Genomic DNA, 12847 nt, shown 5'->3' with positions numbered 1-12847 from the left:
GTGGGAACTACAGCTAATGGTTTCCTAGTCGAGTCCTGGAGACGCAGTACTCATAACGCTCAGATATTGTAGCCCTTTATGGTCTGGTTAAGATACTGTAGCAAGCTCTTTTTTTAAAAAAAAAAGTTGGGCTGGAGAAGCCTAAGCTGTGGAGTAAAAGTGATTTATTATGTTCCTTCTTTATTTTTTTTGGGCAAACTCTTCTTGCCAGAATTAAAACAAAGACGAGAGATTACAACACCCCTTGAGAAAGATCCTCAACATGTTGGGACTAAGGACGAGTTTCACTAATCTGCCCTATTTGATAGCTGAACTGGCTCCTAGTCGTGACACTCAGGTTGTAACCACTAGTACTTTTTTAAATTTTTTGGACAGACCCCACTGTCAAACTGCCACAAGCAGCATTTGGTTTGGACTCTGTGAGAGGAAAACAATGCAATGAGATCTGTGCCGGCTGCTTTCCCAAAATTCTCTGTGAATTTTACACAATGATTCAAATGGGGCTTTTTTTGTTTTGTTTTGACTGAGGGAAAAAATTATTTATATCGAAATGTCTTTCCAGTAAAATAAAACAGGAGTGAAATTTTCAGTCAACATTTTGTTGTGAAATAGAAATACTGGGTTGTAAACGGAGCTGACGGTAGGCTCTCTCTCTGGGCTCGGGCCAGTGGACAGATTTAAGGACCTATACCAAGCGGCGGGCTGGTGACAGCAGCTGTTGTTCAACCTCTGATTTGAAAACTGATCACATTCCTGCATATATTTGGTTTAGGTTAAGTTTAATATAAAAGCAGCACAGTATGTTTCCACTTATAGATTTATTTTCAGGTGCTTAGCAACTAACTGGTATATGAAAAATATCTAGCTACAAAAACACTTTTTGAGAATGGGGTGATGAAATAAACCTGGAAACAGCAATCAATCATGCTTGAGCTTCGGCGGGTAAACTGGACAGTTTTGAGACACGTAGGAGCCAGTATTTGAGTCTGAAAGCCATGACGTACTGCATGGCTCCTGCCTGTCTGAAATCCCCAATCTTTAACACAAAACCAAATCTTAACTCCAATTAAAGGTTTTTGACTTTCATTTGCGAGCCGCTCTTGACCACCACTACTTATGGGTGGAGGCAGAGATCCGTTTCAAGTATTTGACAAAGCATAACTCAAATGCACATGTATCAGTTGCCATAATGTGTTCAGCATTTGATCTGTGCGTGTGCAGCATATGTGAAAAGAACAGATATCGCAGTAAAAAGTGACACAAGCACAAATGCAAGTCATCTGAGCAGACCACATGGACAGTATGGGGGAAACATGTAGTCTGACAGAGTCTCATCTCTATTTCTGTGGCGTCAGGCATCTTTACTGTAGCCTGTCTCTCTCTCCCCCTCAGGACCTCTTCAGTCGTCGTAATCTAGAGGTTCTGGGCACATTTTCACTCCACTCCTCTCCGAGTGTGGATCTGGAACCAATAGAGGAGCCTGAGGATGCAGGCTTGACAGATAGGCTCCTCAGACTTGCGGCCAGCCTGTTTTGGTTTGTCTGTGCCGTGTTATTGCTTGTGAGGGAGAGCCTTTGGGCTTGTTTCCCTGGAGTAAGCAGCTCTACTTCCAGTGTGGTTTTCTTGCACTCTGAGACAGGGGAAGCCTGGGACTCTGCCTTGGCTTCAAGTGGAGGAAGGGGTGGCAGAGGAAGGAGGTCGTGCTTGGATGTTTGTGCAGAGTAAGTTTGCATTAGGGCTGGAGGTCTTCCAAGGCACGTCCTCTTGGCCCCGTGTGGGTGAGGGTCTTCCCCAGCATCACTCAGCTTGCACCTCTTGCTCGTGCTGGTCTCCTGACTGATTTCATTTTGGCAGAAACCTGCTGAGGTCCCATTTAGGTTGATACAGTCTGGAAGATCGTTCTCAGCATGCCGCTCCTGCTTTTGAGTAGTCCCAATTAGAGCTCCTGCTACAGTTAATGCACTGGAGCAAGGCACCTTGTGGTTTGCCTCTGACAGGACCATCTGTTCAGATCTGGACAGACTCACTGAGCCCAATTCTGACTTGACAACTTGAAGTTCCGGTTTCTGGTTTTCAGCACAGACTCTCTGGTCAATCTGCTGCTCTGCCATAGTGGAACCACAAAGTTCTCGCTGGACACTGGCTTGTTTGGCTCTGAGAAAGAAAAAAAATGGTTATAAAGGATATAAACAGATACTTGAGTGTCCTCTCTGACTGGTGGGGTTGGAAAGTTCTGCATTAGATCATACTTACATCTTTTGAAGCACAGTCTTCTTTGTTTTCGTGGGGCTGTTTAAAGGCTCTTGGGTTTCTCCCACACTGGAAAAATATTCCGATCTGCTTTGTTCACACAGCTCAGTCTAAAGAGGACAAACAGAATCAGTGTAAACACAAATATTATTACTGGCATACCCTGGAAACATTTCGCCTCACAGTGCTGTCATCATCCTTCATTGAACACCTTCATTAAATCCATTAGACTAAAAACTAAAAGAGTTCATGTCAGATTGTCTGAAGTTCAATCAATGTAGTCACCTTATTATTTAAACTATGATGCTGCCCAACATGAAAGATGAAAGGGCCTTCAGAGAGAGTAGCAGCTGCCCCCCGCACCCACCGTAAACTCCCCAAATCCTCCACCTCAAAGTTTGAAATGAATCACTGGCTCATTATGGCGTGACAATTGTTCAGCCTACACTACCTGAGGTTTAAAATAATGCTCTCAGCCTTAGGCAGAGTTACGAAACGGTGACCATGTTGACAAGTTAAAACAGCGAATAATGAAGATTCAGTAATAGAGAAAAAATGTGACGCAAGGGCAGCATTGCGTGGGAAAGAAAATTTTTTTTTAAAAAAGGTGTAAAAAGCATGTTATGGGACAGCTGCAAATGTAAACAGACTGAAGGGGAAAAAAAACCTTCTTTACTTTTAGCCATGATTTTTGAAACTGTAACTGAACAAAGCAGGATGAGTGCCGAGCGCTTCTTCTATGTCCTTATGTGTCTAAAACTTTCATCTGTAATTCTGCTACACCCCTAAGAGTCTCTGAAAAGCAAGTCTTATTTGCTAAAACTCTGGGGTGAAAGTTCAAAATATCCACATACTAAGGGAAACCTCTGAGGCAGAACGAGGAACAAGCTGAAAATTGGATCTCACCAACGTGTGCCCTCAACAGGCCACTAATGACAGTTAATCATGGGGTCTTTTCCTTGGCTGCCCCAGAACAGACTCTGGATTTATGAGAACAAGAGACGCTGGTGGCAAATTGAGCAGAACTTCAAAGGCTGAAGCACTGTCAATTCATCATAAATTAATCAAATCAAAAAAAGTTGGTGGAATAGTAGACTAGCAATGGTTTAGAAAATGAGCACGTCTGCTAGTTTTTATCTGGAGAAGCAGTATATTATATTATATTTTGTATACTAGAACTTCTAAATGTCTGAAGTTGTACAAGGGCATTTATATCAGCTCATGGTCTAGAATGGGGATGTTGCCAGAACTGATACTTACAAGTAATCTTTATATAAAACTGAAAAAGCTACAGTACTTTTTTGTTTTTCAGTACAGTAGTTACCTAAGCGGCATACCAACCAAGTTAGTTTGTCAACGAAATTGATACTTGGATACTAACTGATACTAAAAATTACTTTTGGATTAGACGTCCATTTGCAACTGCATTATATGTGACTGGAATGAACTCTGAACTCATTGTCACTTGTCCAACAGGAATGACTGATATCACAGGCGGTCAGACTGTGGGACTTGACAGAAGCGAACAATGGGCATTTGACGTGTGTGTAAGCAAGGCACAGAACATTATATGGTGTATCTGCATTTACCTCAAGGGGAACGAGGTTGTTTGCAGCTGTTTAGGGCTGCTGCCAATGAAGGCAAAGAGAGATGGGGTGAGTTGTTCGATCTTTTCTAGGGTTTTCTCTCTGTTATTGTAGGGCCTTTACCTTACAAGTGACTTGAAGTAACTGCTGTTGTGATTTGATGGTATATAAATAAAATTCAGTTGAACCGAATTAAATCCTAATGCATATGTGGTTGGGTGAGGTGTCTGTCTCTAAATTTATAATGGGCCTCAATTTTACCCTGTGGGTTTGTAAGAATGATTTTATTATGTGTTTGCATACATTGTAGGTTTTGCAGTGATATGCACATTTGATGTATTTGCAATCCTTTTAAGGTTGGCGTGTGCATTTTTGGGCTACAGAATTAAATAGGAATCCATCTGATGACCCAATTTTAAAGTTCAAAAGTCATGAAATAAAGCTTGTCATTTTAACCTATGTTTCTTTGACTGTTTTGTTTTTAGGTCTCTTGACAGATCACTAAATATTTCACTATTGACACCAGCAGTGCCGTCTTCACTTCCTACAGTTGGCAGATAGCTTTGCACAGGATGGCTGCAGATTGGTGGGCAGAAAGGCCCTCCCCTCATTAGCAGCTGAAGATGTAAACAGTAGCACCACAACCCTGGCAAAGGAAATGTAAGACAGTTCCAACAAGATTTGTTTATTTGTTATTATTATTTTGTTTTATTTATTTATTTTAAAAAAACAGTTATAAATATTAACCTGGCTGGCACACATGCTAACATTAGCTTTTTAACAATTAGCAATAGCCATTTCTGTAAGGTAGAGGTTATGGCTAATAATAAAATGATAATGTTAATGTTGGAGCTAGGCAGCAAACATTATAAGTTCTGCCTGTCTGTAATGTTAATGGACAGTGTAAATTTGACAGGAAAAGAACGTGATCTTGTTTTTTTGTTTTTATGTTTTTAACCCCATGGTATTGAGTAGTACTTTCCTGGGTGCTGGTAGCGAGTTTATAGTTTAAAGGAGAAGATGGGACAAGTTTCATGCCTGCTAAATTATCTGTTGAGATATTTCACTCAAAAACATTCATATCAACCTGAGAGCAAAAAGTTAGGGGATCGCCACAGTGGTTAAGCTTTATCCTCTAGTGTATTTCTGTGTAATAAAAGTTGAGCTATTTCACTGACAAGTGAAAAATTTGATCTAGTGGCGGCACAAGATTTAAGGGATCACCAAAAATAGGATTTATTAATAATCAGGATCTATTCTCTGGCCACTGCGCTATGCTATGCCCAAGCTCATAGCAAACCATCCAATACTTTTGAAGCTATCGCTGTTTGGATCAACGTGGCTGAGACCGCTATCCACAGCTTCACGCCGCTAAACTTTATTGGTTTTTGCAAAGGGGAAACAACAACTGGACAGAAATTAAATCTGGGAAAATTCAAGGTCGTGGCCGCTATGTTTATTCAACATCAGCCATTTTTCAGATCATTACTATTATATAAACTGGTTGGTAAAATGATCAATGTGCACTCTAAGATGGGGAAAGCCAGTGCGGTAAGCTCTGGCATCCTGCAGATGTTGTGAAAACTGAGAGAAATATCATAAATGTCCTCCCCCGCACGTCACGATACTAGTGACAACATGTGACCCGACACGCAAGGGGGAAATGGAGTGATCGACCCGAGCTGCGAGGGCAAGCTGGGGCATTGTGGCTTTGCGCTGGGTGTTGAGACCTAGCAACTCTGGTCTGTGGTGTGGTAGACGGGAATAAAGAGGCCAGACAGAGGGAGGGGAGGCCGGGCAGCAGGGAAGGAGGCGGAGCTGGCGAAATACAAGAGACAAGATACTACAGAGTGTATAAGAGAAAAAAAGAGAGTGGAGCACAACAAAAGCAAAGGCACCCCCTCAGAGTCACACTGCCTGACCTCAACAGTCTCTCCAGCATGCCCACAAACGCAAGAATCCTCACACAGGAAGTTCCACACAGGCTCCTCTTTGTGTCGAGATGGAGTCATGCTACAGTGTGGGCAGAGCTCTGGTCTTTAGACTTTTTCTCTCATACCCAGAGCTACAGCTAACCTTCAACATGGATTTGGGACAGTGACACACATACAAACTCTCATTTCGCCTCCACACTCACACACCCACCGCAACAACAACAATTCTGAGAAAAATGTGGGTGCTATCGTTTGCATTGTAATGCCTTGATATGTATTCTAGCCTGTTTAATATGAATAAATGCCGTTTGAAAATGAACTTGAAAGAAAAATCAACAAGGAGCTAAAGGGAGGCTCTCTGGGAAAGTTTAGTGCCTTTCTGTTCCTGTCGGCACGACTTCAAAAGAGCAAGAGAGTGAAAGAGGAGAGTCAGAGAAAGGAAGAAGCATGAGGAGAGGAAGAGGCTGGATATAGATAGCAAGTAGAGAAAAGATAGATAAAAAGAAAGAGCGAGAGAGATTGTGCATAAATTATTTTCAGCAGGGGTCTAGAGGTTGGAGATTCTGTATATAGCAACTACAGAAGAAATCAGACGGATTAAATAACCTTATAATTATCACAAGCTATGTGGATAAAACGGTAAGAATTGTGTGGGAACCGAGGTGGCCTAATCTTGTAAGGAATGATGCAAACTCTAAATAGCTGGAGAGAGTCCCATGAAAAAGGAGGGAGGGATGGTGGTAAATAAGAACGTCTACCCGCCGTTGCTACCACCTCTCTCTGAGAGAAAAAAAAAAAAAGGATTTAACCCCCCCACCGCCAGCCAGTCTGCTCGCCCCCACACAAAGCTGAAAAATGCTCCTCGTGATACAACATGTAGAGCAGACCAACAGTGCCCTCCCTGGCCCCAGAGCTTCCAAAACAACACAGCCTCGCCACAGGAGCTGCAACAAAACAGCACATCTGGATGTCAGATTACAGCGATAACCCTGGCAAAAGGGCAAGGATAGCAGAGAGAATGATTCATTTGGTTTAAAAGGCTACCAGGACAGATTCTCGGCACTTGCCCCAACTCTGAATGACTCCTGGAAAAAAAACTTCAAAAGGATAACCAGCAACAGCCTCCATAAAATACAGGCAACAACCTCTAAGCCGTCCAAGATAAGGTAGAACACAGATAGGACGATTATGTTGGTTATCTTTTAATGCAGCTGCACTCAAAAGTAATGCAGCAATATGGCCAAAAGGTCTCTGAGCTGTTTAAAATGTTGCTGCAAAGGATGACAAACCTTCTCTTGGTGTTTAAAGACAATGCTTATTGATATACAATGCCATATTTATACACACTACAGCTTTTTTGTATATAGTCTGCACAAATACACATGCACATTCATCTAAATACTACTTTAACAATTTTGCTTTGTAGAAAAAGAGCATTTTTCAGTTAATCTTTTTCCAAAAGCTTTTAAGCATGGAAGTTAAAACATAAAAACTTCAAATAAAAAAATCTAACAAGTCAGCATGGGAGGCTCCGATGAACCATCAACTTTCATGTGCCACAGTGGAAGTCAGATTGTTTGTTCTGGGATCACTTTAATATCTTTGTACCTCACCTAACATATACAAAACCAGTGAGATGCAATCCCATAAAGCAATTTTCCACTCATCTGTCACAAAATAATAGTGTCTCAACTTGAAATCTGTGGTAGCTTGAAATGCTTGAATCCCTCACAGCACTCATATTATAAAAAATGAATTATTCTTTCCACTGGAACTTTTTTTTTTTTGATGACACATCTAAGTATACAAAGTCCTCAAACTGGCACCAAGAAACAACAAGAGTATTTAACTGTCAGAGGATGAAAAACCTCCTGCAGAGATGTTCGTGAATGCAGTGCACAAATTCCACCCCTCATCATGCACCCACCCTGCTCCCACAGGGCAAGCATGCCCTGTTTGTGTAGGCTCACCACATCTTCTCTGCAACAAAGTCAAAAAACATGCATGGGCACATACTTGTCTAAAATAGGGGACAGTTCTTATCCCCAAACAAGAGTTTCTGGATCCACCCATATCAAAGGACTGAGACAAGTGGTTAACTGAACACACTTCATGTAAATCATTTAAAGCAGTTTAAGATGGGCTGGAATGAGGACCTGTAAGAGATCATAGTCGTGCATTCGGCCTAGGTGTAGAGGAGGTCAGTAGACACTGGACGCTTGGGAACGGACTGCTGTTAGCTGTTGTGAGCTCTGAAGAACAGAGGCGTGCTGAGGTCATGAGTAAACACACAAGCTTGTCCAGAGCTCAAAAGAGGAGGGGAGGGGGGGAGACTGGAAACACATCTGTTCTGCCTTTGATCCAAACTTCTGCAGCCCAGCACGCCACTCACCTCAGCTGCCCACTCTGTGCCTGACTAAAAAACAACGGCCGCAATTATAAACACTAGATCTTCCTTCCCATGCTGCCCTCTTCGGTGTTGGTGCTGACTCACAATAGGAGCAAGCTTTTATGAAGGGAAGGGACGTAAATCTTCAAATCCTCTGAGTATGCCTTTTTTTCCATTATCACATGAAAACAAAGCAGCATCAATTGCCCAACCTCTGCATAGCAACAGTGGATTCTAGGTGCCTAACAAACAGAGTCAATTAGGCTGATAGGATTTCAGCATTTATCCCAGACATGGCACTCAGTATGTCTGAACCAAAACATTTGCCGGATGCTTGAACACTCTCTGCCCCAGTAACATTTGAATCAAGCATTTCAAACTGGACAATCATGGTTGTTTCTGCAGCAAATGACCATCTGAAACCAAAACAGCTGGAGTTGGCCTTTTTCTCCCCCCTTAAGTTTGCTCTTTCCCATAGTTTGTGTATTACACTGCTAATCCCTTCCTGGGAAGGTTGTTTGATAGAAATAGAATCTCACCTTTTTATATAGCACACCTTTTCTCTCATCGTGTGTGGCTGTTTGGAAGGAAAATGCTTCTGCTTCCTGACTAAATGTCAGTTGAAAATATGACTAACATAGAGTGAACAAACTGTATAAAATTAAAATAGAGTACATTCAAATGCGGGAGTGAGAAGCTGCCTTTCAGTGATGTCACCTTAGCTCCCTCATAACATAACCCCCTGACCTTGTGAAAACTGCTCATTGATGAGTCTACATTTCCACTGCGGCTGAAGATTTTTGCACAACTAGTCACACAAACTGAATCCTAACAACAAACCTGAAACCTCCCTAAACACGGACAAATGTGGCATTTTTTTTGAGACTGCCCGTCTCGTGCTGTCAAGAATTGGGGGATAAAAGACCCCTTTTTAAACGTGATATCAATTCTGACACAGAACTCCAAACACCCCATTATTATAGACAGCAACATTATACCTTACATCAGTTGTGACTCACAGTCTAAACCTTTTTTTCCTTTCCAATTTCTGAGTTCCTTGGCAGCATTAAAACTGCAAAAACTCCCTTTCTGACAAATAAGAACAGAGTGAGGGATGTAAACAAATTATTGTTTTTGTCATGTGAAACACTTCAGCCTCTCTGTCTGGTATCTTTCCCTTACAAAGTGGGCTCGAGGTTGAGCTAGTGAGAGCTTCACCACAAGACTCCCACCCTCCAATTCCCTCAGCTTGTACTGTATGAGCCCAGAGAACCACATCCTGAGGAGAGGAACGCAATCGACAACAGTGCCTCCTTGAACTGGAAAATTGGTTACACAATCTGAACTTTTCACTGACGACTATGTTGCTCCACTAAAAATATTACAATCGCTGCTTTCATTGGAAGCCAAACTGTGGAGAGTGCAGAGACATTTCAAAGGGAAACAATAGCAAAAACCCTGTAGAAAAACATCAGGCCACTGATCATGGGATGTGATGGGAGAGATGTCTGTCCTTGATGTGAGTGCCAAGGTGAGAGGCTCCACAGGCTTTTCCCAGAATACTCTGGGGAGTTTGAGATCAAATGAACACTGACCGAAGGACAACTGATTATAATACAGGCGGACAAAAAAAGAACTACAGCAGTAGGTCTTATGGCACTGACAAGACTTCAACTTGGTCTACACAGCACAGACTACAGGGAAATACTCACTGAACCCAACTTTATTTGAGTCCAATTAATCAAGGCACGCGGCATTCAACTGCAGACAGTAAAGTTATCCGAATTCTCTCTTAAAGACCCAAACAATGCACATGCAACCGCAGGACAGAGGGTTTTGTTGTGGTTCTCTTGAGCACGCAAACCCCAAAACCTCATGCTTGAAACTGACAGAGAGAACTAAAGTTCTGCAGGTAAGTAATTAAAAATGTGGGAGCAGGAGCTTTTCAAAAAAGCGTGACTTGGCACCACTTCACCCAGCCTCCCACGATTATTGGTTTTCCTCTCACTAGGTCTCCTTAAAGCCCATGTAGGTTCAGAGTCCACCCCTTATAAAGAGGATAAGCATATATAAGCGAGAGTGCAATTTGGCAGCACATCCCTATAATAACACACAGACACATGGACGACTTTTTGCCAGGCGACTGGAAGAGGAAATAGAGGAGTATAAACAGCACTCACCGCGGGCAGGCTCGGGTTTCTATGGTGCGCTGAGGCATCTTCTGGATGGCTCACACACACAACATATCGTTCGGGAAACACACGCAAATCTGAGAGCAGGCAGAGAAACAACACAGACCCTGCTGGTTAATAACGTGGGCTCACCTCTAATTATCAGTCAAACTCAGACAGAGGGAATTGTGGTCAATGTTTAATTTTTACATCTACCAGTACCAAGTATTTACTATCCCTCAGACCGGGGAGAAAATAGCAGTTTATATATAATTGCTGAATTTTATGAGCTGCATAAACAGCATGAAATATTAGGAAATTTTACATTAACAATGGCTCTTGGGAGTAATAATACTGTCTCACTGACTTCGGAAGGAAAGATCATTTAAGCCGCTTTTCCAAACAATGTCAAGAAACTCAGGTCCAGCTATATTCCAAAGGTCTCTGCCCGGATGACATGTGACACTAATAATAATTAAATTTATAATATCTGCTGTTTTCAGTTGGGTTTGGGTTCTGCTTGATTGCTCGACAAAAAGTTCAGAGCTCATGAAATGTTTCAAGCGAAATTGGAACCTGCAATGAAAATTTCTCAGGACACTTTTAGACAGAGAACTTCTTGGAGTTTGGAAATCTAACTTTTCTTCGAAGGACCCCAATCCCAGTTAAAATTTAAAGCAAACCCAAAAGCCTTCTTGAAATCTAACAAGTAGATTGACATGGAATTTGCAAATCATATTAAATAAGAGGAATAAAACATTTAGTCTCAATGACCTCGTAACTATTCCTTTGATGCCAACCCCTGGACAAACTTTACAGTCTTTGTTCCACCAAATGTCAGCTTTTCCTTCTTTATTCTTTAAAATGTTGGCATTGTGGAGTGAAATTTAAGTCAGCTAAATCAGAATATTTCACTGCATTCTGACCAACTAATTACCGTAACATAGCTTTAAGAAGACCTATTGTGGTTCAGCCTTGAACTCCTTTTAAGAACGTTTTTTGTAGCCGTCTCGTCAACCACGATAAAAACTTTTCACCATCCATTTTATAGCTAATTGATTTTTTTTAATGATCTAACCACATATGTACTGCCAACTCAGTGGACCAAATTACACAACCTTTGACCTCAGGAGACCGAGTCTAATTTGATGTGTAATGGACCTGCTGAGAGAAGCCGTCATCTCAGCCAGCAACAGGTCACCGTTGCCTCAACAGCCAAGGCCTGGTCCTCCCCCAAGGAGCAGATATTAACTTTACTGACAGGAAGAGAACCATGTTGGTCCCATGAAAAGGTGGCCAAGGGTCACAGGCATTAGATGAGCCATGGAGATAGATTCTCACTGCCCTCCACAGACAGCTAAGGAATCCTTCTCTCTCTGCCTCTCTCAGTAGCCTCTCAAGGGAACCACTTAATGGCCGCTTGTTCTCAACAACACCCCGATCAGGTAGGGACAGGACATAAAAACAAGTGAGGGGGAGAAACATCAACATGCAGACCACAGATGCCTCACTCATTCTGTGGGAAATTTGGCTGAGTATAAACCCTTGAGAGGTCTATTTCTGAGTTTTAACTGGGGATGGATTTATTGAAAACATGTAGGTCACTTACCCTGCTTGACAATACATCTGAGACTGGAGTGTCGCTTCAGAAAATTGGCCACCAGGTTGAATTTTTCACCTGTATAAACCAAAACAGAGAGACAGTTAACATAAAAGGTTGTATTACCTATCTAACAGTGGGCACATTTTGGTGAGACGGTGCATGCTTTGATACACCGATTACAAACTAAATTCAATTTCCCATCATTACACGAAACAGCTGCAAATGTTATAGTGAAACAAAGTGGTTAAATAATGGACACACTACGTGAGTATAAAGCCCCTCATACGATGAGTTCCACAACTGGCCTTACTGCTGTCACATGCAGTAGAAGAATCACAGTAAAGCTTTAAAAAAAAAAAAAAAAACACAAAAAAACCCCCACAGGATTAGTGTATTTTGCAGCAATAGAGCACACTCCATTAATGCAGATAACAGTGCTGCACATGGCTCCATATGCTTGGACACATACCCATCAATTTTCTACTAACTTTAAGTTTATGCTTGGTCTAAGGCACAGCACGCTAAAACAAGCCAAATTATTTATCGAGTGTGAAACAATTCATTCTCCTTTAATTTAAAAGACCTTCCATTTTGGCACAAGCACAGAAACCATTTCTGGGGTCTCTGCTCTATTTGTCATGGAATGATTTCATGGTATGTAAGATGTGCTGTGCAGAAACAGCAGCTTAATCTGGCAGGAATTTGTTGACTAAAAGCAAGGGCCTGGCTAACACGCTATGCAGTTGTTCTTTGCAAACAGACACACAGTGCTGGGAAGCTGACCAAGCCAGTTCATCCTTTGATATCTTCTTCGTACCCTTTTTGTCCTCATAAGAAAGTGAATGTGAAACTTTAACACCACCTTCCTATTATTTCTTATTTGACATTCTCTCCCATGTGTGGACATATAAAAA

General features: G+C 41.8%; 1 protein-coding gene across 1 annotated transcript in view; it reads right to left on the bottom strand.

Moving 5' to 3' along the window:
• Positions 1-37: 37 nt before the first annotated feature.
• The window catches only part of slx4ip (SLX4 interacting protein), a 32181-nt gene continuing 19371 nt past the window's right edge, over positions 38-12847 (bottom strand). The window contains exons 5-8 of the mRNA XM_084948280.1: positions 11940-12008; positions 10340-10428; positions 2254-2360; positions 38-2154 (exon numbers count right to left, since the gene is read on the bottom strand). Coding sequence (XP_084804406.1) covers positions 1389-2154; positions 2254-2360; positions 10340-10428; positions 11940-12008 — 1031 coding nt within the window. The 3' untranslated portion in view covers positions 38-1388. The remainder of the gene's footprint in view (positions 2155-2253; positions 2361-10339; positions 10429-11939; positions 12009-12847) is intronic.

Source organism: Perissodus microlepis, chromosome 13 (assembly GCF_051167445.1).
Source record: "Perissodus microlepis isolate ML-2025 ecotype Zambia chromosome 13, ASM5116744v1, whole genome shotgun sequence".
In the NCBI taxonomy this organism is placed as follows: domain Eukaryota; kingdom Metazoa; phylum Chordata; class Actinopteri; order Cichliformes; family Cichlidae; genus Perissodus; species Perissodus microlepis.
The sequence above is the reverse complement of the archived record's forward strand: the minus strand, read 5'-3'. Positions and strand labels throughout refer to the sequence as shown.